Raw genomic sequence first — 20171 nt, 5'->3', positions numbered from 1 at the left:
CGAACACACCACGCACATACACACAGCTCCATGCCCAAAAACAACTTTAAAAGGGATTATTGAGCCCTGAGAAAGACAAACACAAACCCACAGATGCAGCCCCCAGCTGAGCTGAAATGTTACATGGGTTCATCCACAGAGGCACGTTCGTTTCCCCCCATTGGAGCCCAAGAATTTTTGTGACTTTTTGCCACATCTTGGTAAAGTCTCAAATATACCCAGGTGAGAGTTCAATGCAAATTCATTTTTAGTCGATAAAACAGGTTGAGTTTGTTCCATAGGAACCGGCAGCTGTGGGGTGGAGAGGTGACTGCAGCCAGGGGAGCACAGCAACCTTGGGGGCAGCTGGGGGGCAGCAGGGTGACCATGGGGGTGCAGGAGAGCATGATGAGGGGAGCACCAGCATCATCAATTGTGTCTTTTATGTGAGAATCTCGCACATTTGTTAACCCCCCGACAGCCGTTACTCAACTGTGCTGACTGGGAAACTGAGGCACAGAGAGGTGTGGGACTGGCTGAAGGTCAGACAGAAAAGCTGAGGCAGATATGGGGAGTGGAACCCAGGTGCCCTGACTTCCATCTCCCTTTGCTCTAACCCACTCCACACCACCACGCAAGCCACTTGGGGTCTACAAACAACAGGCCCCTAGAGTCTCAGTGGGACAGCCAAGGGCTAAGTGGGCCACTTCTATGAGGACAGTGGGGTCTTGTGGTTAGAGCAGTGGAGACTGGGAGCCAGGACTCCTGAGTTCCATCCCCAGCTCTGACACGGGTGTGGGGTCTGGTAATTAGAGAAGGGTTGTGTGGGGGAGGCAGGGGGAATGGGCATCAGGACTCCTGGGTTCTATTCCCAGCTCTGGGATGGGTGCGGGGTCAGGGGAGGAACCGCCAGGCCATTGCTTCAAGGGGTGGCTGCAGCCGTCTGGCGAAGGCCCATGAGAAGGAACCAAAACTGGCTGATTGCACAACGAATCAGACACATTGTCTCCGAGGCGGGGGCTTTCCATGGAGAACCGTCCCCATGGGGAGGAGGCCTGTTCCCTGGGGCGGGTGTGAACCTCCTCACCCCTGGGAGTTCCCTGTCGTTGGCCCCAGAGCCGGTGCCATGGACCTGGGCTGCCATGGCTGCTTGGAGATGCTGGGCCATGGGCCAGGACACAAGGAAATGGGGGCCTTGTCCAGCTAGGCCCCACAAGGCCTCATTGTGAGGAGGCTTCAGAGCCTAAGCCAATGGCAGCCTGGCTGGGGGCTGCCATGTGGGCCTGGGGCTCAGGCCACCTGGGTTCTATTCCCAGCTGACTGACTCTGGGTAAATCTCCTTCCCTGCTTGGGCCTCAGTTTCCCCTCCCACCTTTTAGCTGTCAAACTTATGAGCTTTTTGGGGCAGGAGCTGTGTCTCACTCTGGGTCTGTGCAGTGCCCGGCACACTGGGGGAGCCCGGAATATAAATAATAAAAATGGTTTACACTCTTTTGAGTATTTCTGATTCGTTTTTCCCGTAGCACCCATGGGTCCGAGTAGAGAACAGGATCCCACCGTGTCAGGTGCTGTACACATCAAGTAAGTCTCTGTCCCAAAGAGCGCACAGACAGCCTTGCATAGGGGTCTAGTGGGTTACAGCGCGGGACCTGGGAGTCAGGACTCCTGGGTTCTGTTCCTCTCGCTGGATAGGGAGTGGAGGTCAGTGCTTAGAGCAGGGGTGACTAGGAGCCAAGACTCCTGGGTATTATTCCTGGATCTGGGAGAGGAGTGGGATCTAAGAAAGGAAACTGATGCATATAGAGGGGCTGTGATGCCCCCTGGGTCACATCAGCCACCTAGCTGGAAACACAGGCATTAGGTATCCTGGATATTTCTTACTGTACCTTGTGCTAGGTGCAGTATATTCATAGCCTGGGATTCCTGGGTTCTAATCCAGTTCTGAGATAGGAATGAGGTGCAGTGAGTTACATCAGGTGGGCTGGAAGCCAGGACACCTGGGTTCTATCTCCAGCTCTAGGAAGGGAGGGTGACTAGTGGTTAGAGCAGGGGGCCTGGGAGCCTGGAAGCCTGAGTTCTGCCCCTGGTGCTGGGAGGGGAGCAACTCCTGCCAAGTTGAACTTGAATCACATTGGCCATCTAGGAGAAAACGGCCCCACTGCTTGTCACCGTGAGCCATCCCCACCCCCCTCCCAGAGCCAGGGATAGAACTCAGGAGTCCTGCCCCCCCCGCTGTCCCTGAAACCACTAGACTCCCCTCCCAGAACCCAAGAGTCCTGGCTCCTAGGCACCTCCAGCGAGTGGGTGCAGGCTTTGAGTCCACATGTCCTGCAGTTTTGGGGGGATCCTGTGGAAGCCTGGCGGAGCGCGCGGTGAGTGCATCCCAGTGGGAAGTGCACCCCAGCACCCCAGGGCATGGCGGGGGTTGGGGGATCTGATCCCTGAACAGCCCCAGGGCAGTGGGGGCTCCAGGGCTGAAGCTGGGGGAAGGTTGCCTGAATCTCAGCCCTTTCATGCTCCTGGGTTCCCCCTCCCCCAGGGCTGGGCCAAGCCAAGGCAGAGACAAAGGCCCTTTTATGGGCCCAGGTAACCAGGCATCCCCATGCACCTGTCTTAAAGGCACAGGCAGTCTTTCTGCTGCACACGCTGCTCCCTGGCTGTGAGCCCTGGCGTGTGCCCTGTCTTCACTCAGTGCATGCGTGTGAGTGTCACTGCTATGACATGAGGCACACATCTGTACCGGGGCTCACATGGAATGATCCCAGCAGCATGTGTCTGTGGCGTGCATACCTGCCCCATGTGAATAACATGCAACACTCCCCAACATGGCTTAATAGGGGATCGTGCAGCCACACACGCCTGCAACATGCAATCCATGTGGATCAGCACATGCAGTATATGTCAATGCTAGGTGATCATGACTACAACATGTAATATACATGAATGCCAGAGCAGCACATATCTTCAGCATGTATACACGTGAATGCTCGGTCATGGTCCTGATTCTTCTCACACTGGTGTAAATCAGGACTCACTCTGTTAAAGTCAGTGAAGTTATATGGGTGTCAAGCTCTGGTACAAGGAGACTCAGGCCCCAGGTACACTGGCACATGCCAGCAGCACATAGGAGTAGCAGAGCTGCACACAGCACATAGGAATATCACAGCACACGTTTGCCACATGCCTTACACATGAACCCTGGTGGCATGAGCTAGTAGTTACACAGCTGTGACATGTATGGCATGGGGATGCTCTACCAGCGCATAACTGTGACCTGCTTCCTAGAATAATAATACTCATGGGACATATCTGCAACATGCTTATGCATGAATCCTGGTCAGCATCTAGCTGTAATGGGCACCACACAGAAATACCATGTGATGCAGGGCACGTAACATAGGAATCCCATGTTAGCACATGTCTGTAACATGTCCACAGTAATACCATGGCAGTATGTCTGTAACAAGGAGCATACAGGAATGCCACAGCAGTGCACATCTGTAACACACGGCACACAGAAACGCCATGGCATCACACGTCTGTAACACACGGCACACAGGAATGCCACAGCAGTACACATCTTTAACACATAGCACACAGGAATGCCATTTCAGCACGCATCTGTAACATGCGGCACAGACAAATGCCATGGCAGCATACATCTGTAACACACAGCACACAGGAATGCACATGTTTGTAACACGCGGCACACAGGGATGCCACGGCAGCCCAGCTGGCGCATGCCACACTAGGGTATCACAGCCAGGGTATCACAGGCTCTGAATGTTTTCTCTCCCTTGTGCGACCCACTCCCCACCCCCACAGGAAGGCCGTTACTGTGGTTTCTGTGCCACCTCCTGTGTTTTGTGCCATATGGACAATTTATAACCCCCAGGGCCTAAGCCTATTTCTGGGGCTTCCCTCTAGCCTGCCCAGGGGATCTTGGGACTCGTAGTCTGAGGAGGGAGCCGGAGCGCCAGATGCAGCAGCAGGGGAGCAGCTCAGCTCCCTTGGCCCAGGGATGCTTGGCCAAGCCAATGCTGGGCTGGGGCTGCAGGGAGTGGCGACCCCATCAGGATAAAGTCAGGCCCTTTTGTTCAGTGCAGTGAAGCAGCCACCCCACCCACCCCAGAGGTGGCTGCATTTCACTGCTGGAGAACAGTTTTCTGAATAAGGATCTGCCAGGCTTGGTAGCAATGTGGGGCTGGGGCTGTCGCTGGGTGCAGGTGAGCCAGTGCAGCATTCCCCTGCCTCCCTACCACTTACTCTAGCCCCAGCCACTCCTGCTGTCACCCCAGGTGCCAGGTTCAAGTCCTGGGGATGCTCACTGCCCAGGCTCCTCTGTGGGGAGGCACTGAGGGGTGTGAGCAGGGGGGGCCAACAGGGGCCCCAGGATAGCCTGTTTGGCTGAGTGAATAGTGGGGGGCATGAGGCAGGGAGCCCAGGGTGGCAACTTTTAGGGATGGGGCTCCAGTGGGACTGATCCTGCAGAGGGCTGTCTGTCCAACTGTCCAAGGGTGCTGATCCCCCCAACTCTGAAGGGGGTGTCTGTGTGGCCTGATGGATCTGGATGCCACCCTGGATTGGACCCTGTCCCATGGAGCAGCACCCTGGACCCAGATTCTGGAGCGGCTTAGCCGAAAAGGTGGCTGGGGGGCCAGTTGGGTGAGTGGCTCTGGGGGGCACAGACTAGATGGGACTGCCCCTTCAGCTCCAGGGGGGACCCAGCACAGCTGGCCCACCCCCTGCCTGGACCCGTTGCTAGAGAGAGCCCAAGCAACGTTATGTAACCGGTCTCGTGGCGGGGTGGCTGCCTGGTCTAACGCAACCTTTATCAGCATGGCCCAGCATATCTGCCCCTGGCAGCGCCCGGCCCAGCTTCCTCTGCAACTGGCCGGGGAGGCCGCAGGGCTGGTATCCCTGACACCCAGCACTTCCCCTCTGCAACCAGAGCCCCCACCCTGACCTGCGGCTCCCGCAGCCCCCGCCATTGAGAGCAGGGGGGACCTCCCTGAGGTTACAGAGCAGGACTGGAAATAGAACCCAGGAGTCCTGGCTCCCTCCCCACAACCACTGGACCCCTCCCCCTTCCCGGAGCCAGGGATAGAACCCAGGAACCCTGGGTCCCCACCCCCACTGTAACCACTACACCCCGCTCCCTTCCCAGAGCCAGAACCCAGGAGCCCTGGCTCCCAGCCCCCTGCCACTCTAACCACTAGATACCACTGCCCCCGGGACTCAGCTCCTCTGTGCCAGGGGATTGTGCAAGCAAAGAGCACCCCCTGCTGTCAAGAGGCAGCTGGGCTCCCAGGCCCACCCTCCAGCCAGCTCAGTTTTGGGCTGATCCATGCGGGGGAGGGGGGCAGTGCTGGGTTTTCCCTGCTGGGGTTTGAGGTTTGCACCCCCACGACATGGGATTAGCTGCTCTCATCCACAGCCCATGTGCATGGGGGAAACAACAGGGACAGTTCAGCCCGCAGAGACTGTCAATGAGGTAGGAAGGGGCTGTGGATCGGGATTGAGGGGCACCGGCAGAGCTGGGGGGCTGGGAGCTCAGGGCTGGGGTAGCAGGGGCTGTGGGTTGGGATTGAGGGGCACTGGCAGAGCTGGGGGGGCTGGGGTAGCAAGGGCTGCGGGTCAGGATAGAGGGGCACCGGCAGAGCTGGGGGGCTGGGAGCCCAGGGTTGGGGTAGCAGGGGGTTGCGGGTCGGGATTGAGGGGCACCGGCAGAGCTGGGGGGATGGGAGCCCAGGGCTGGGGTAGCAGGGGCTGTGGGTCGGGATTGAGGGGCACCGGCAGAGCTGGGGGACTGGGATCCCAGGACTGGGGTCGCAGGGAGCTGCAGGTCGGGACTCAGGGGCGTTGCCTCAGTTGATGCCAGGGTCTGTGTGGGTCCAAGCACTGACTGCAGAGCCGGATGCCAAGTCCCACAGAGTGTGGGAGCATGGGGGGGGGGGGGAGAGACTGATCCTATCTCAGTATGTGACGGAGAGGGGAATTCCCCATCGCTCAACAACCGGTGGCTGGGCCTGTGATGCCCACTTTGCTCCCCTGGTGGTTCCTGGTTTTGGGGACACATGGGCACCAGGCTGAGCCCCCACAAACTCATCTCACCCAGAGCCCTGAGCCGGGATCACCTTTCTGTGATGGCCACATCACACCCCCACCGCCGTTTGGTCCCTAACCCCCCCCCTTGCTGTCCCTGCTATGACCCCCCTATGCCAGCCCTGTCCCCCATGCCATCTCTGCCATGCCCCCACCTGATGCCAGCCCTGCCACACACCCAACCCCATGCCATCCCTGTCCCCCCATGCCAGCCCTGCAGTGCCTCTGCTGTGCTTCGGTCTTTAATTATAGGGTTGTGGGGTGTTTCCCAGAAGGGCTCTGGCCTTGTGTCCAGCCTCTTCCAGTGCCATGGGCGCTGATGGCAGGACAGTAGGGGGAGGGTCATGAGACCCATGACCCCACCCTAAGCAGGGGCCCACAGGTGCTCCCAGGGCTGGGGAGTGTTACCTGTCAGCTCTGTGCTCTTGGGGAACCAGGGTGCAGTACCCAGCCTTCCCCCCACCCCCGAGCCTCTGCTTGAACGAAAACTGATCAGAAGACAAATGTACAAAGGTGGGGGGAGGGATAGCTCAGTGGTTTGAGCGTTGGCCTGCTAAACCCAGGATTGTGAGTTCAGTCCTTGAGGGGACCATTCAAGGAACTGGGGCAAAAAAATCTGTCTGGGGATTGGTCCTGCTTTGAGCAGGGGGTTTGGACTAGATGACCTCTTGAGCTCTCTTCCAACTCTGATAATCTATGGTGAACCCAGCTCAGCAGTTCTCAGACCAATTCTAGTAATGAATCCTTCTCTGCAGCTTGAGGTCTTCAAACCATTTTTGAGAATTTCAATAACTCGGTCCTGGGATAGGGGTTGTTATAAAAATGGATAGGTGGGGTTCTGTGGCCTGCCTTGTGCAGGAGGTCAGACTAGATGATCAGATTGGTCCCTTCTGACCTATGAGTCTATGAGTCTATGAATCCTTTATTGGTATCCAAAATATGGAAGCTGCTAATTGCATTGTGAGCTCCCTGGAAGGAACACCGCCCATAGCCAGGAATGATCAGCTCCCATTGTCTAGCCTGGACAAAACAACTCTGGTATCCTCCCTGGAGCCATCAGTTTACACAAACAAATCTAGTGTTCTCCCTTGAACCACTGTCCTTTCTCAACACAACCCCCTACCCAAGCTTCACAGAGTGGTGAGAACCCAGCTCTCTCAGTGTAGCCTTCTGACCCTGACTTGTGTGATCAGTGATCATTTTCTAAACCTGACCTTTATAATCAAACTTAAGTTAGATTTAATATTATCACTGTTTTGTTTGTTTGGCTCCCCACTGGTTATTACTTGGCAATAAATAATTTTCATGATTAAGCTGGTTGCTTCTCTCTCTCTCCTCCTCGTGGGTGATTTTTGGTTTCCTCATTCGCTCTGCAGCAATGCTCCTCATACCTAAGCTAAAAGATCCCTGCAGCGCCCAGAAAGAACAATTGTGATGTGAAAGTGGGTATAGAGACATGCTGAACCTGGGACATAGAACTGGAAGGGATCTCGAGAGATCATCTAGTCCTGCCCCCTGCACTCAAGGCAGGGCTAAGTATTATCTAGCTCAGGGGTAGGCAACCTATGGCACGCATGCCAATGTGGCACGCAAGCTGATTTTCAGTGGCACTCACACTGCCCAGGTCCTGGCCACCAGTCCAGGGGACTCTGCATTTTAATTTAATTTTAAATGAAGCGTAAACATTTAAAAAAACCTTATTTACTTTACATACAATACTTTAGTTATATATTATAGACTTATAGAAGGAGACCTTCTAAAAACGTTAAAATGTATTACTGGCACACGAAACCTTAAATTAGAGTGAATAAATGAAGACTGGACACACAACTTCTGAAAGGTTGCTGACCCCTGATCTAGATGTTTGTCCAACTCGCTCTTAAAAATCCCCAATGATGGAGATTCCACAACCTCCCTAGGCAATTTATTCCAGTGCGTAACCACTCTGACAATTGGGAAGTTTTTCCTAACGTCCAACCTAAACCGCCCTTGCTGCAATTTAAGCCCATTGCTTCTTCTCCTATCCTCAGGGGTTAAGAACAACAATTTTTCTCCTTCCTCCTTGTAACAACCTTTTATGTACTTGAAAACTGTTATGTCCCTTCTCAGTCTTCTCTTCTCCAGCCTAAACAAACCCAATTTTTTCAATCTTCCCTCATAGGTCATGTTACCTAGCCGTTTAAACATTTTTGTTGCTCCTTTCTGGACTTTCTCAATTTGTCCACATCTTTCCTGAAATGTGGCACCCAGGACAGGACACAGTACTCCAGTTGAGGCCTAATCAGCACGGAGAGGAGCAGAAGAATTACTTCTCGTGTCTTGTTTACAATACTCCTGCTAATACATCCCAGAACGATGTTTGCTTTTTTTGCAGTAGTTTTACACTGTTGACTCATATTTAGCTTGTGATCCAGCATGACCCCCAGATCCCTTTTGCACGCTACTCCTTCCTAGGCAGTCATTTCCCATTTTGTATGTGTGCACCTGACTGTTCCTTCCTCAGTGGAGCACTTTGCATTTGTCCTTATTGAATTTCATCCTATTTACTTCAGACCATTTCTCCAGTTCATCCAGATCATTTTTAATTTTAATCCTACCCTCCAAAGCACTTGCAATCCCTCCCAGCTTAGTACCGTTCACAAACTTTATGAGCCATTATCTAAATCATTGATGAAGATATTGAACAGAACCAGCCCCAGAACCGATCCCTGCAGGACCCCACTTGTTATGCCCTTTCAGCATGGCTGTGAACTACTGATAACTATTTTCTGGGAATGATTTTCCAACCACTTATGCACCCGCCTTATAGTAGCTCCATCTAGGTTGTATTTCCCTAATTTGTTTATGAGAAGGTCATCTGAGACAGTACCAAAAGCCTTACTAAATTCAAGATAAACCACACCTACCACTTCCCCCCATCCACAAGGCTTGTTACCCTGTCAAAGAAAGTTATCAGGTTGGTTTGACATGATTTGTTCTTGACAAATCCATGCTGGCTGTTACTCATCACCTCATTATCGTCTAGGTTTTTGCAAACTGATTGCTTAATTATTTGCTCCATTATCTTTCGGTTACCAAAGTTAAGCTGACTGGTCTGTAATTCCCCAAGTTGTCCTTATAGACTCATAGACTCTAGGACTGGAAGGGACCTCAAGAGGTCATCGAGTCCAGTTCCCTGCCCTCATGGCAGGACCAAATACTGTCTAGACCATCCCTGATAGACATTTATCTAACCTACTCTTAAATATCTCCAGAGATGGAGATTCCACAACTTCCCTAGGCAATCTATTCCAGTGTTTAACTACCCTGACAGTTAGGAACTTTTTCCTAATGTCCAATCTAAATCTCCCTTGCTGCAGTTTAAGCCCATTGCTTCTTTTCCTTTTTCCTTTTTATGGATGGGCACTATATTGACCCTTTTCCAGTCTTCTGGAATGTCTCTCATCTTCCATAACTTTTCAAAGATAATTGCTAATGGCTCAGATATCTCCTCAGTCACTCCTTGAGTATTCTAGGATGCATTTCATCAGGCCCTGGTGATCTGAAGACATCTAACTTCTCTAAGTAATTTTTGACTTGTTCTTTCCCTATTTTAGACACTGCCAGTGAAAATGAGGTAGGATCGGTCTCTATGTTAGACGTCCAATCGCCACCAACCTTCTTGGTGAAAACCGAAAAAAAGAAGCACCTTTGCCATTTCCACATTTTCTGTTATTGTCTTTCCCCTCTCATTGAGTGATGGACCTCCTCTGTCCTCGGTCTTCCTCTTGCTTCTAATGTATTTGTAGAATGTTTTCTTGTTTCCTTTTATGTCTCTAGCTAGTTTGATCTCATTCTGTGCCTTGGCTTTTCTAATTTTGTCCCTACATACTTGTGATATTTGTTTATATTCATCCTTTGTAATTTGACCGAGTTTCCACTTTTTTGAGTTTGAGATCATTGAAGATCTCTTGGTTACTCCAGGGTGGTCTCTTGCCAGACTTCCTATCTTTCCTACGCAGTGCGATAGTTTGCTCTTGTGCCCTTAATAATGTCTCTGAAAAACTGCCAAAAAAACTGCCATATGAGGGGTGCAGATTGAATGTGCTGCTCGACCTAGCCTGCTCAGGCGTACTCTATTCCGATGCAATGCCCATGGCGTATGAGGGTGCCAGCTGGGGAGTACTGCTCGAGCCAGCCTACTGAGTCCAGGGACATACAAGGAGTCAGCCTGGGAGTGCTGACTGACCCAGTCCTCTCAGATGTTCTCTGTTAATGTGTGTGTGTGTGTTCATCTGATTCTGGGGCTGGAAGAACCTAGGTCCTGCCGAACAGGTCCATTGGGAGGGAACTTGCAGCACGGAGAAGTTCTGTATGAGAACACAAGTGACACAGGCAGGACATTGACAGAAGTACAGAACCCCACCCCCAGAAGAGTAAGCCTAATAAATGAGCCTACCCTAAAGCTGGTAACAGGGGGGCAGAGCTGCCACCTGAGGGGCCCTCCCACCCCGCAAGACTCAGTCTCTGGGGCTGTTCACACCCCCCACCCCCAAGGCTGCCAGCTTTGGGTGGGGGCCTGGTTAGCGCTGATTGCAAGGTTTGGGGGCTGTGGGCAGTCTCTCTGTGGGCGAGTCAGGCTTCAGACCCTGGCAGCTCCAGTCACCCAACCTGGGGCAGTTGCTGTCAAACCTCCAGCTCTCCACTTCCTCCTCTGGGCCCATCGCCCTCACCCAGGACCCCCTGTGCCCCTCTGGCAACCCCCCTGACTGATGCTCAGGAGATGGAGGAGGGGCTGAGAAACGGGCTCCCCCCAGCCATGCTGTTCCTCCTGCCCCCAGTGATGCAGCCCTGAACCCTCCCCTCCAATCGACACACCAGGACCAGGGGGGCCAGCACCTGTTGCTCGGCGGGGGTGGCGGGGGGATGATCTGGACCGTGGGGAAGGGGGCAGGCTTTGCTGCAGGGCTTAGGCAGGAAGCAGCAACATCCCAAGCTGCCTGCGCCTGGGGGTAGGGGGACAACTTGGCTCTGGGCCCATCCCCCTGATAGCAGAGGACCCCAGAGATGTGCCCGGAAGCGGTGCTTACTTCCCCCCAGGAATCTAGCAGAGGCATGGCTGCTGCCCCAGCTTGTAGGGGGAGCTGGCTGGGAGGATGGGGGCTGGGCCAGCTTCACAGGAGGTACCAGACTGACACCAGCCCATGGATTGGACCTCCTCAGCCCAGCAGTGACAGGGGGCAGTGGGCAGCTGATGCCTGGAGTCTGTGACAGATCCCCCACATCATCACACAACCCCTCTGTTCCAGACTGAGGGTAGTGCAGTGCCAGGAGCCCCATGCTGGCCTCGGGGTAAATCCCCCGTTTCTCTGGAGCTGGCAAGAAAGGAGCTGGCTGGCAAGGACCCCAGTGGCCATGGGGCACAGGGATTTGGGGAGTTGGCAGGGCCTGGGGGGGGGTGCGTAGGACTGGAGTGACCCTAGATGATGGCTCCTCAGCAACCTTCACCCCCTCTCTGGCGTGGGGGGCGCAGGCCGAGCCTTTCTGGGCAGCAGGATCTGATGGCAGGTCTGTATCAGGCTCCTGGAGCCAATCGCCAGCTGAGAAAGGGAGGACAGTGCAACTGACCCTGCACGGCCCTGACTCCTCCCTGCAACCTGGGGCGCCGGGGCCAAACGCCGAGCTCTGTTGCAGTCTGTGCCGGGGGCGGAGGGGGCGTAGTATTCAGGCTCTTCCACACACTCCCACCCCCGGGAGCAAGCTGCCCTCTTCACCTGTGACTAGGATTGCCAGCAGTCCCTTACTAAATGATTCAGCTGGGGTTGGTCCTGCTTTGAGCAGGGAGTTGGACTAGATACCTCCTGAGGTCTCTTCCAACCCTGATAGTCTGTGATTCTATGATACAAGGGACATCCCTTCCTTTGTTCCATCTCTGTACAGCAAGACTGGGAGTTGCCGATTGCTGCTAAAAGCAGCCAAGAAATCCCCCTGGCGAGTGTAGGTGAGTCATTCTTAGCATGAATAATAATACTAATGATCTCCAGAGGAGGGGTGGGGCTAAGAAATCGGTGCCTTATTTTTGAAATACAAGGTTGGCAGGCTGACCTCTGACCCCCAGCGCTCCCCCGTCACGAGTCCACGGCTACGGGCTCGGACAGCAGCTTGTAGCGGATCAGGAAGTAGGGGTAGCACTGGCAGCTGTCAAAGATGACGAAGACCTGCGGCTTCTTAGCATAGTCCGTGCAGGAGTCGTAGAGGCGGCCGTCGTGTGCCAGTGGGGGGCGCCGGAACACGGGATTGCCCCGCACCGAACGCCCCACCAGCACCTTGGCCAGGAACATGTGGCACAGGATGGCCTCGTCCACCTTGGCGTAAGTGTGGGAGTAGGAGGCGTCGACTGCGAAGTAGCTGCCCTGCCCATAAGCCTCACCGTTCTCCCCCGACACCCGGGGGTCAAAGTTCATCTCGCAGATGGGCTGCACTTTGCTGGCCGTGGTGCCATGGAAGAGGTGTCTTTCCAGGCAGCACCGCACTGCACGGGGACGGCTGTGGGCCATGAACTTTTTCTGCCTGGAGGGGGGACAGATAGGGGGGTGTCACTGACAAGCTGGAGCCCCACCCACCCGCTTCCTTGGTGCATTGTCTCAGGCTTGGGTATGATGGGTCAGGCACCAAGCTGGGATCGCCAGCTGGCTAGGGACAGGCAGGATGCCCTGGGTGGGTCCAGCATGGCCCAGAGCATGGGCACCAACACCACAAAACACCAGCCTCTGGGCGATTCCCATTCCCGGCCCAGGGAGAACCGTGCCCCAGAATCAGTGCACTGGAGTTACAATTCCAGCTGCCAGCCCAGCCCTGTGGCAGCAGCCAGATGCAAGGGCACCGAGAGAAAGCCCAGAACCCACTAGCAGCCCCCCATGCCCAGCCCTGCTCTCCTTACCCACAGTATTTCTGCCACAGGTAGTCGTTCCGGACCCGGTAGATGGCCAGCACCAGCACCTTGTCCTCTGCCAGGGTTTTGTGAAATAGCGTGCACGTGGTCTTATAGGCCCGCTCTGCTGGCGCCACTTCTGCCAGCGTGTACATGGTGCCCACTGGGGCCTTGGGGACCCAGGACGCAGGGTATGGGCCCCAGTAGATGTCCTGGCGGTCCTCCCCAGGGACGGTGCTGGGGGAAGAGAGGGTGGCGCCCGGTCCTGTCCTGCCAAGAGAAGAGAAACAAGGGCATGGCTAGCAGCGAGAGCCTCTTGGGTGATTAGGGAAAGGGATGGCACCTGGCCAGGGCACTCACCGCAGGCGGGGCGCCAGGCGCCAGGGTGGGCGGAAGACTGGGCAGTGCAGAATGCGCCGGGTGAAGCCCGTACGCACATTGCGCTGGGTCAGTGTTTTCAGGTCCACGTTGTACAGTTGGCCACGCAGCTCGAAGGCGTGGTTCCACATGCCCTTCTCGAAGGCCGCCAGCAGCTCCCACCGCACCGGCTGGGCACAGAGAGACGACGTAACAGGGCACCACTCAGCCACGTTACTCCTAGCCATGCACCCGCTCCCCTGCGATGCTCCCTCAGCCATGCAGCACCACCACCTTCCTCAACTACACCACTCCTCCAGCCACACAGCCAGGCCACTCCTCCGGCCACACAGCCCCACGCAGCCAGGCCACTCCTCCAGCCACACAGCCCCACACAGCCAGGCCACTCCTCCAGCCACCCAGCCCCTCTGCCAACCACACCACTCCCCCAGCCACACAGCCCCACCCAGCCAGGCCACTCCTCCGGCCACACAGCCCCACACAGCCAGGCCACTCCTCCAGCCACACAGCCCCTCTGCCAACCACACCACTCCTCCAGCCACACAGCCAGGCCACTCCTCCGGCCACACAGCCCCACGCAGCCAGGCCACTCCTCCGGTCACACAGCCCCTCTGCCAACCACACCACTCCTCCAGCCACACAGCCAGGCCACTCCTCCGGCCACACAGCCCCACGCAGCCAGGCCACTCCTCCGGCCACACAGCCCCTCTGCCAACCACACCACTCCTCCAGCCACACAGCCAGGCCACTCCTCCGGCCACACAGCCCCACCCAGCCAGGCCACTCCTCCAGCCACCCAGCCCATCTGCCAACCACACCACTCCTCCAGCCACACAGGCAGACCACTCCTCCAGCCACACAGCCCCGCCACTCCTCCAGCCACACAGCCTCACACAACCACGCCACTCCTCCAGCCACACAGCCCCACACAACCACGCCACTCCTCCATCCACCCAGCCCCTCTGCCAACCACACCACTCCTCCAGCCACACAGGCAGGCCACTCCTCCGGCCACACAGCCCCACACAGCCAGGCCACTCCTCCAGCCACCCAGCCCCTCTGCCAACCGCACCACTCCCCCAGCCACCCAGCCCCACCCAGCCAGGCCACTCCTCCAGCCACCCAGCCCCTCTGCCAACCAAACCACTCCTCCAGCCACACAGCCAGGCCACTCCTCTGGCTCCCAGCCCCACCCAGCCAGGCCACTCCTCCGGCCACACAGCCCCACCCAGCCAGGCCACGCCACTCTCCCAGCCACACAGCCCCTCTGCCAACCACACCACTCCCCCAGCCACACAGCCCCACCCAGCCAGGCCACTCTTCCAGCCACGCAGCCCCACCCAGCCAGGCCACTCCTCCGGCCACACAGCCAGGCCACTCCTCCAGCCACGCAGCCCCTCTGCCAACCACAGCACTCCCCCAGCCACGCAGCCCCACACAGCCAGGCCACTCCTCCAGCCACACGGCCCCTCTGTCAACCACGCCACTCCCCCAGCCACCCAGCCCAGCCACACCTCCAGCCACTCCTCTAGCCGTATAGCGCCAGCACCTTCCTCAGCTATGCCGCTCCCCTAGCCACACAGCCTGGTCCCCCTTCCCAGCCATGCAGCCCCCCAGCCACACACAGCCCCTCCCCACTTCCCAGCCAGGCTGCACCCTAGCCACACAGCCCCTCCCCCAACCATACCACTTCTCCAGCCAGGCACCTCCTCCCAGCCATGCAGCACCACAACCCTTCGCAGAGACCCCATCCACACAGCCCCTTCCCCTCCCCCTTCCCAGCCACGCTGCTCCCCAGCCACACAGCCCCTCCCCGCTCCCACTCACGCTGCTCCCCAGCCACACAGCCCCTCCCTGCCATGCTGCTCCCCAGTCCAGGGCTGCCCAGAGGGGAGGGCAAGTAGGGCAATTTGCTCCGGGCCTCGCAGGGGCCCCCACGAGAGTTTTTCGGGGCCCCTGGAGTGGGGTCCTTCACTCGCTCCAGTGGCCCCGGAAAACTCTCGCATGGCCCGGGCACCTGGAGCTTCTTCCGCTCTGGGTCTTCGGGAGCAATTCGGCGGCGGGGGGTCCGTCCGCTCTGGGACCTGCCGCGGAAGACCCCAGGCCCCCTGAATCCTCTGAGTGGCCCTGCCCCAGTCACCCCTCCCCCTCCTCAGCTACCCCACCTCCTGCATGCAGCCCCTCCCCAAGCCCGGCACCCCCTCCCAGCCATGCAGTGCCACAATCCTCCTCAGCTACCCCAGCCACACAGTCCCCTCCCCAGCTATGCCACCCCTCCTGCTCCACACCACGTCCCCCTAGTCACACTGCTCCTCACCCCAGGTCTGGTCTTCCATTTCTCTCGCCCTGCTGCCCGTGCATCCCCCACTCCTGCTCCTCTCCCGGGATCGCTCACCTCCTCGTACACGAGCCACTCCCCGCACTCCTCCCAGTACACCTGCCACTCCACGGGGAAGTAGGGGTTGCGGCTGGGGTCGCTGCTGTTGGAGAGGCGCCGGACGCAGTCATAGAGCTGGCTGGGCTTCAGGTCCATGGAGTTCAGGTTGAGGGTCCAGGATGAGCCAGCCCTGGAAGGGGGGGCAGCAGAGACGTCACCAAGGGGCAGGAGCCACAGGCAATGCCTCCCCCCCGGCAATGAGTAGCTGTGCGATGCACCTGGGAGCAGGTTTGCCTCCGTCTCTCCCTCCAGCCTCAGCCAATGCTCTCCTGGTGGGAGGGGCTGGGACTGGAGCCGCCGGGAGCTCCCCCCAGAGCCAGCGCTCCCACCCCAGCCCCATAGTACCCCCTGCTAGGCCGTGTCCAATCAGCCATTACTTGTCGATGAGCTGCACGTCGTGGCGGCTGGTGCTGCAGTAGAGGTTCTCCAGGTGCTGTTGGGCCAACGTGCCAACGCTCAGCCACACCCCGTCTGCCTTGCGCCGCATCTGCCAGTGGAAGGGGTTGGGGGTGTGGTGGTGCGGGCAGCGCTCCCCCTCCAGACACTGTCCCAGCAGGAAGTCGTCGCAGATCAGGATGCCGTCTTTCTGGTGGACGTGGACCTCCTCTGGGCCAGCCAACTCCAGGACCTGTCCGCCCAGGCCATGCCCCTCAGGCTCCAGCGTGAGCAGCAGGGGGTACTGGGCCAATCCTAGATGTGGACGTTTGGGCTTCTCTGCCATCTTGATCAGGCCCTAAGGGGGTGGTGGGGAGGAAGTCAGGGCAGAGATGAGACCTGATGGGAAGCCAGGCCAGGGCTGGAGGCAGACTGGGCATGGGATTCGGGATATTGGGGGCCTCTGGGTACCATTGGCTGGAGGGGCACTAGTGCTGGAAGGAAGAGCAAGGATCTTGAAAGGGATGCTGCCCCCGGGGTCAGGGAATCACCTTGGGCGGGGGGTCAATGTTGGCAACAGCCGGCCCCGCTCTAGAGCAGCCCAGGGCTGATCATGGGAGGCCTCTCATAGGACCCCAGCATCGGGGGTGGGGGGGTAGGGATGTCATTCCCAGTCTACAGATGGGGAAACTGAGGCCAGTGCAGGGACTTGCCCAGCAGGTCAGTGGCAGAGCTGAGTGAGGAACCCAGGTGTCCTGAGTGCCAGCTCACTGGACTGGCCTCAATTCCTTGGCCTGCTGCAGTCCCACCAGTTTGCAATGGGAGCTGCTGCACTCCCCACTGCTCCCCTTATTATATTGGAGAACTACGCCAAGTCTCCAATCAGCAGCCCCTCACCCCCAAGCCGAGTCCCCCAGAGACCTAGGGAGCCCCTGCAGATCCCAACTGGGCCCACAGCGGGGAGGCCAGGGGGTACGTAGCCACAGAGGCAGCACTGCCCAGATGTCAGGCTCCTAAGGGAGACAGAGCACCTCATCCCTCCCAGCAGCCTCATGGCATTGACCCTGGGGCGGGGGGCTGGGTCCACGAGGCAGCTAGAACATCTCCTCCTCCCCCCTCGGGGTGCACCGATCCCCCAGCCCCACCTCTCACCTCCTCTGCTTGAGTGTGTGGTTGCAGACTTGCTTTTGCTTTTGCTTTTGCTTTGCTGGCCCCGCTAAGTCACAGGGCTCTCTCCCATCATGCCACCTGCATGCCCAGAAAGGAGGGAGCTGGGGCTTCCCCTGCCTCCTACACTGGCTCCTGTGCTAAGGCTCTCCCTGCCTCTGGAGTTCAGTGAGAGAAGGGCCTGACCCAAAGCCCCACCACTAGGGTTGCCAACTTTCTAATCGCACAAAACTGAACACCCCGCCTGTCCTGCCCCGCCCCTTCTCTGAGGCCCCCCCCAAGTGCTCCATCTCCCCCTCCCTCCATCACTCACTTTTACCAGGCTGGGGCAGGTGATTGGGGTGCGGGAGAGGGGTGAGGGCTTCAGCTGGGGGGGCAGGCTCTGGGGTTAGGCTGGGAATGAGGGGTTTGGGGTGCATGAGAGGGCTCCGGGCTGGGGCAGTGGCAGGACCGGCGCTAGGGGTTTGAGCGCCCTAGGCGGACGGCAATTTCGCCGCCTTGCGCGCTGGTCCCGTGGCTCCAGTGGAGCTGCCGCAGTGGTGCCTGCAGGAGGTCCACCGGAGCCGCGCGAGGAGCCGACCATCCGCAGGCACGACTGCGGCAGCTCCACCGGACCCGCGGACCAGCGGACCCTCCGCAGGCACCACTGCGGCAGCTCCACCGGAGCCGCCTGCCGTCCCCTCCGGCAAAACGGCGCCCACCAATTATTCTGGCTCCCTAAGCGATTGCCTAGGCTGCCTAAATGGTAGCGCCGGCCCTGGGCAGTGGGTTGGGGGGGTATGGACTCTGGGCTGGGGGTGTGGGCTGCAGGTGGGGCTAGAAATGAGGGGTTCAGGATGCAGGAGAGGGCTCCAGGATGGGGAAGGGGGACAGGGGGGTTGAAGGCTTCAGCTGGGGGTATGGGCTCTGGGGTGGGTCCAGGGATGAGGGGTTTGGGGTGCAGGAGGGAGCTCTGGGCTGGGGCTGAGGGGTTTGGAGTGTGTGTGGGGAGGTGGGCTCCAGCTAGGAGTGCGGGCTCTGGGCTGGGGCCGTGGATGAGGGATTTTGAGTGCAGGAGGGAGCTCTGGGCTGGGGCTCAGAGATTCTGAGTGTGTAGGGGAGTGCAGGCTCCGGCTACGTCGCTGACTGGACTTTTACATCCCGGGCGGCAGTGCCGACAAGAGCCACCAGCGTCTCTTTTCACCTGGGTGTTCCGGTCAAAAACTGGATGCCTGGCAACCCTACCCACAGCAGGTCAAGGGGCAGCACTGGGAGTGGAACCCTTGCTGCATATGAACTGATGAACACCTAGTGAGTCAGTGGTAAAGTAGGTAAATGAACCCAAGAATCCTGATTCCCAGCCCCCCTGCCCCACTCTAACCCACTAGACCCCACACCCTACCCAGAGCCATCGATAGAACCCAGGAGTCCTGCCTCCCCCTTCCCCACTCTCAGCACTCCCTGTATATAATGCATTTGTGTGTATTAGATGCTTTACTATGAAATTATCTAAGACTCTCTCTTTAAACAGCTGCATTTGGAGTGACCAGGCCTACTGTGAGGACAGGCAGAGGCAAACCAACACAAGAGAGATAGCCTTCATTTTTTAAACTTTAAGAAGGAAAACCCCCAAATTTGGCAAGAACGTAAATAACATGAAGCAACGTCAAATAGTTGCTTGGGGGAAAAAACCCTGTAAATGACCATAATCACACTAAAAGGAATTTCTCCAGAACACAGTGTGGCCCCGAGAAGCTCCTCCTCCCCTTGGCTGCAAAATGTAGTTTCCCCCTCTCTCTGCCTTGCGATGTTCCTTCTATTCAACACTGCAATGCCCGCACCTCTTTCAAACAGGTTCACCCGTGATAATGATCAACATCTCCTGAGCCAGAGAGACTGAGCCACCCTTGTTGACCCAGGCATCCAAATCGTATTCCCTCTCTCAGTGTCCCAAGGGCCAGCTTCACCCGTCATACGCTCTTTGCCCCTTGCATGGCCCTTCGAAATCCAGCTTCCTCTAGCACAGCTCTTTTTACCGCGGGCCATGTATTTTTACCTCCTTTTCTAACCACCTTCCAACTGCCTCCTCCCTGGCAGAGGCTGAGCTCCTCAACCTCAGAGCTGCCTCTCATTGGGTGTCTCTCTCCTCGGGCAGGATTTGATGCTGCTGCATCACAGCTGCAGGCCCTAACACTCTCCCTCTTGGGCCAAGCTGCAGGAGGTCCTAGGGCTGGGGTTAGCACATAGTCAGGGTTTTACACACACTTGCCATCAGATTTAAGTAGCTCATACGTCCCGTTTTGGCCAGGACAGTCCGTTTTTCAAGCCCTGTCCCGGCCATCCCAACTATTTTGGCAAAAGTGGGCATTTGTCCCATTTTCTCTTGGCGACTTGATGAGTTGGCAGGAGCAAATGGGATAAAGACCTTTTGTCAAAAAAAGGGGGGGTCGGCATAGAGGAACATGCGGAGTGGGGGAGGCAGGGCTTGAGTGAGCGGGGACGCTAGGCTCAGGGGAGCTTTGACCCCAGCCTCATGCAGGGGGCAGTCAGGGGGGCTTGGGCCAGTCCTGCACTGTGTCTCATTTTCCCTTTGGGAAATATGGTCACCTTAGCTCAGGGGTGGGCAACCTATGGCACGCGTGCCAAAGGCGCCATGCGAGCTGATTTTCAGTGGCACTCACACTGCCCAGGTCCTGGCCACCGGTCCGGGGAGATCTACATTTTAATTTAATTTTAAATGAAACTTCTTAAACCTTATTTACTGTACATACAACAATAGTTTAGTTATATATTAAGGACTTATAGAAAGAGACCTTCTAAAAATGTTAAAATGTGTGACTG

General features: G+C 57.2%; 1 protein-coding gene and 1 long non-coding RNA gene across 3 annotated transcripts; one reads left to right on the top strand and one right to left on the bottom strand.

Moving 5' to 3' along the window:
• Positions 1-5832: 5832 nt before the first annotated feature.
• Positions 5833-7397, top strand: LOC127035770 (uncharacterized). Its single transcript, XR_007769938.1, has 2 exons — positions 5833-6818; positions 6995-7397. It is a non-coding gene; the product is annotated as an uncharacterized LOC127035770 (long non-coding RNA).
• A 2076-nt stretch (positions 7398-9473) lies between these two features.
• LOC127035687 (protein mono-ADP-ribosyltransferase TIPARP-like) lies at positions 9474-17512 on the bottom strand. 2 transcript variants are annotated; one of them, XM_050925923.1, is made up of 7 exons: positions 17337-17512; positions 16187-16542; positions 15768-15939; positions 13355-13542; positions 13004-13264; positions 12169-12633; positions 9474-10433 (listed from the first exon to the last, which is right to left on the bottom strand). In XM_050925923.1, the coding sequence occupies exons 2-6, from the start codon at positions 16528-16530 to the stop codon at positions 12192-12194; spliced, it is 1407 nt and encodes a 468-aa protein (XP_050781880.1). In that variant the 5' UTR covers positions 16531-16542; positions 17337-17512; the 3' UTR covers positions 9474-10433; positions 12169-12191. The 2 variants fall into 2 exon arrangements, with proteins under 2 accessions (XP_050781880.1, XP_050781879.1); XM_050925922.1 differs by having other exon boundaries at positions 9474-12633.
• Between the last annotated feature and the right edge of the window lie 2659 nt (positions 17513-20171).

This window comes from Gopherus flavomarginatus, chromosome 16 (genome assembly GCF_025201925.1).
Source record: "Gopherus flavomarginatus isolate rGopFla2 chromosome 16, rGopFla2.mat.asm, whole genome shotgun sequence".
In the NCBI taxonomy this organism is placed as follows: Eukaryota; Metazoa; Chordata; order Testudines; family Testudinidae; genus Gopherus; species Gopherus flavomarginatus.
The sequence above is the reverse complement of the archived record's forward strand: the minus strand, read 5'-3'. Positions and strand labels throughout refer to the sequence as shown.

What these genes read in the sequence shown, in the direction of transcription:
- LOC127035687 (XM_050925922.1), bottom strand. Translation starts at nt 16,530, where the DNA reads ATGGCAGAGAAGCCCAAACGTCCACATCTAGGATTGGCCCAGTACCCC. An exon ending in GACGTGCAGCTCATCGACAA is followed by an intron (nt 15,940 to 16,186) that starts GTAATGGCTGAT and finishes CCCCCCTTCCAG; the next exon opens with GGCTGGCTCATCCTGGACCC. An exon ending in AGTGGCTCGTGTACGAGGAG is followed by an intron (nt 13,543 to 15,767) that starts GTGAGCGATCCC and finishes CTCTGTGCCCAG; the next exon opens with CCGGTGCGGTGGGAGCTGCT.